General features: G+C 36.4%; 1 protein-coding gene across 1 annotated transcript; it reads left to right on the forward strand.

Moving 5' to 3' along the window:
* Nucleotides 1-2867, forward strand: LOC105206361 (protein regulator of cytokinesis 1). Its single transcript, XM_011175870.3, has 2 exons — nt 1-132; nt 199-2867. The coding sequence occupies exon 2, from the start codon at nt 216-218 to the stop codon at nt 2142-2144; it is 1929 nt and encodes a 642-aa protein (XP_011174172.2). The 5' UTR covers nt 1-132; nt 199-215; the 3' UTR covers nt 2145-2867.

The raw sequence follows: 2867 nt of genomic DNA on the forward strand, positions 1-2867 counted from the left end.
GCACACACCATGTAATACTTCAAACGGTAACGGCATGTGTTTGCTGTATGGCTGTATTGGCGTCATTTCTTGACGAGAGTGACGCGAGTGAATTTCTTTTGTGCAATAGATTGATACTTTGTACAGATTGAGGTATGTATGTGACGATGTACAATTTAAAGATATGCTATTAACTTATATTGTTATTCTTTCCCAAAGAAAATAAAGACGTGTGAATGATGGTGGATCAACCCGAGTGGAAACCTGTTGTACAACAAATGGTCGTGGAGATTGAACATGCACTTGGCCAACTACAAAAAACCTGGGAAGGCATCGGATGTACCAGGGATATGCGATCTACATACTATGATCAAGCACACACTCACATAAAAGAGCTGTTGAACGATATGGTGGCAGAAGCACAGTTAAAGGAACAAGTGTTGATAGATACTATAAAGGATCTTTTGAAGCAAACAACATTGCTATACACAGAACTTCATTTGGACGTGACACCCAAAACATATGAGCAGATCCCTTTATGTAAGGTCGAACAGATGCTTCAGACAGATTTGCAAAATTTGGAGCATATGAAGAAGGACCGTATGATGATTATGAAGGAGTTGTTGACAAAGGAACATGATATTTGTAAGAAACTTGGCTGCAAGGCACTGGGCATTGCTGCGAATGTTTTGCCTACTGAGGAAGATCTTGAAGGTTTTAAGCTTTACCTGCAAAAGCAGGAAATCGAGAAGGTACGTTTGGAGAATGTTTTCATAGATATACGTCGTTCTATACTCAAGATGATGAACGACTTAGGTATATCTCCATCTCCATCTTCTTTTGAAGAGTTAATCTGTAACAGTCCTGAGGAATTTGTGCTAACCACGAGCAATATGATGAAACTGAGAGAGTTTAGAGATGAATTGAATATGCAGGTAGAAGAGGCAAGATCCTGTGTTGAAAAACTAAAGGAAGATTTAACAGCATTATGGAAATATCTTGATGAACCGGATGATATTCGTGAATCTTTCTTTCAGAGGCATTCTGGTTACAGTGCCAGCACCGTGAATGCCTTAGATACCGAAATAAAGCGTTGTAAAGAAAAAAGGAAAAAGAATATTGCCGTTCATGTTGAAAAGCTCAGAAACGAATTACGAGACCTATGGGACAAATGCAAGTACTGTGATGCAGAGAAAGACACATTTGCACCGTTTTATTCTAACACGTTTACAGAAGACTTGTTGACGTTGCATGAATTAGAAATAGAACGGCTAAGCAAATTTTATAATGAAAATCGTACGATATTCGAGCTTCTGAAGCAACGCGAAAATCTAATTTTGAAAATAAAAGATTTGGTTAAGCGAGCAAATAATCCCGATCGCTATCATAATCGCGGGGGTGGATTGTTAACAGAAGAAAGGGAACGCAAAGGAGTACAAAAAAAATTCCACGAAGTAGAAAAAGAATTAAGATTATTGATCAACGAGTATGAGGCCAAACACAATCGGATGTTCACCATTGATGGTAAACCTTGGGAAGAAGTTTTAGCAGACACTTTGGAAGATATCAGTCGTGAGAAAGAGAAAGTAAGAAGAGAAGCGAAAAGCTCGATGAAGAAATCGCCTCTAAACAATTCTAAGCGGACGCCGGGTATGACTCACTTGAGCATTCACAGAGGCCCAACGCTAGGGCTATCGAAGCGCAAGTTGTTTACCCCATCTCCCAACTCGTCAATAAAACGCAGAAATAAAAACGGCGACAAAAATAAGCCCACTGTTGCCGCGTCCAAGATCAGAAGGAGCGGAAGAATTCCAAAGATCGGTCATAAATCACGTAGATCTTCTAATGGCGAGCGGAAAAAAAAAGAATCGCTGTCAGTTAGCATCACAGACACAACATATAATCAGTTCCAAGGTCACATGACGGATAGGGAGGAATTGCAGAGCTCAATGTTGCCTGAACAGATATTGAAGAGTGCCAACAAGATCAATATCACCAAGACACCGGTACGAACGCCGATGAAACCATTGAGGAAACATCTTTCTACGACAACAGCAACACCGGTCACTCGTAACTCCGCGCGCAAAACACCACACAGCCCCAGTCCCAGAGTCATTAACAATCAAAAAATGACGACGGCTCCTAACTTTAATTACCTATTTTAAATGAGAACAAGATAATAAATTTTTTAATTTAATATATATATATATATACACGACACAATTAATTTTCTCGTCTACGAGAATAATCAGAAAAATTTAATTTAACAAAATCCTCCAATCATGCTGAAAATTTGTCTCTCAAATCTCAAATTGTATCATACATAAAATGATACAAATGGGAATCGAGATTACATTGCTGCTTGGTGATATTGGAATGCAAAAGTTTATTATTAAATTGCTTCCGACGTAGTAAGATACAGAGATTAGTTAATAAATATATATTTGTTAAGTAAAAAAAAGCACATTACTAATATTTTCTTTTCACGAACAGTAAGCTTTTTCTGTAACTATTGAGTTTCGTTATAGTTATAAGTCGTCATGTGACTTTTATCACATATTTTATCACGCATAACGTTATAACAATAATGAAACAGTCGTTAAGAGTTAAAGAATAGAGGCCTGCAGGAGTATAGTTCAACGCAATTCTTATTTGCAGCTATATAATATTAAGTAGATTAAATGTTTATTATTATTGTCGCACATATATATGATTTATTAATAAGTGTACAAATATATTTCTTCGAAAGATTCAAAGTATTTCTAAACAGAAGAATATCTTTGTAATCTATGAAAAAGGCTTTGCAAAGTCTTTACATGTTTGTAACATTTTAACACTTTTACAAGATGTATGAAAATTAATTCCTAATATAATTATTTTGAAATATA

This window comes from Solenopsis invicta, chromosome 1, assembly GCF_016802725.1.
Source record: "Solenopsis invicta isolate M01_SB chromosome 1, UNIL_Sinv_3.0, whole genome shotgun sequence".
In the NCBI taxonomy this organism is placed as follows: domain Eukaryota; kingdom Metazoa; phylum Arthropoda; class Insecta; order Hymenoptera; family Formicidae; genus Solenopsis; species Solenopsis invicta.

Bases quoted from the DNA above. Each gene is read 5' to 3' on its own strand.
- LOC105206361 (XM_011175870.3), top strand. From the start codon at position 216: ATGATGGTGGATCAACCCGAGTGGAAACCTGTTGTACAACAAATGGTC.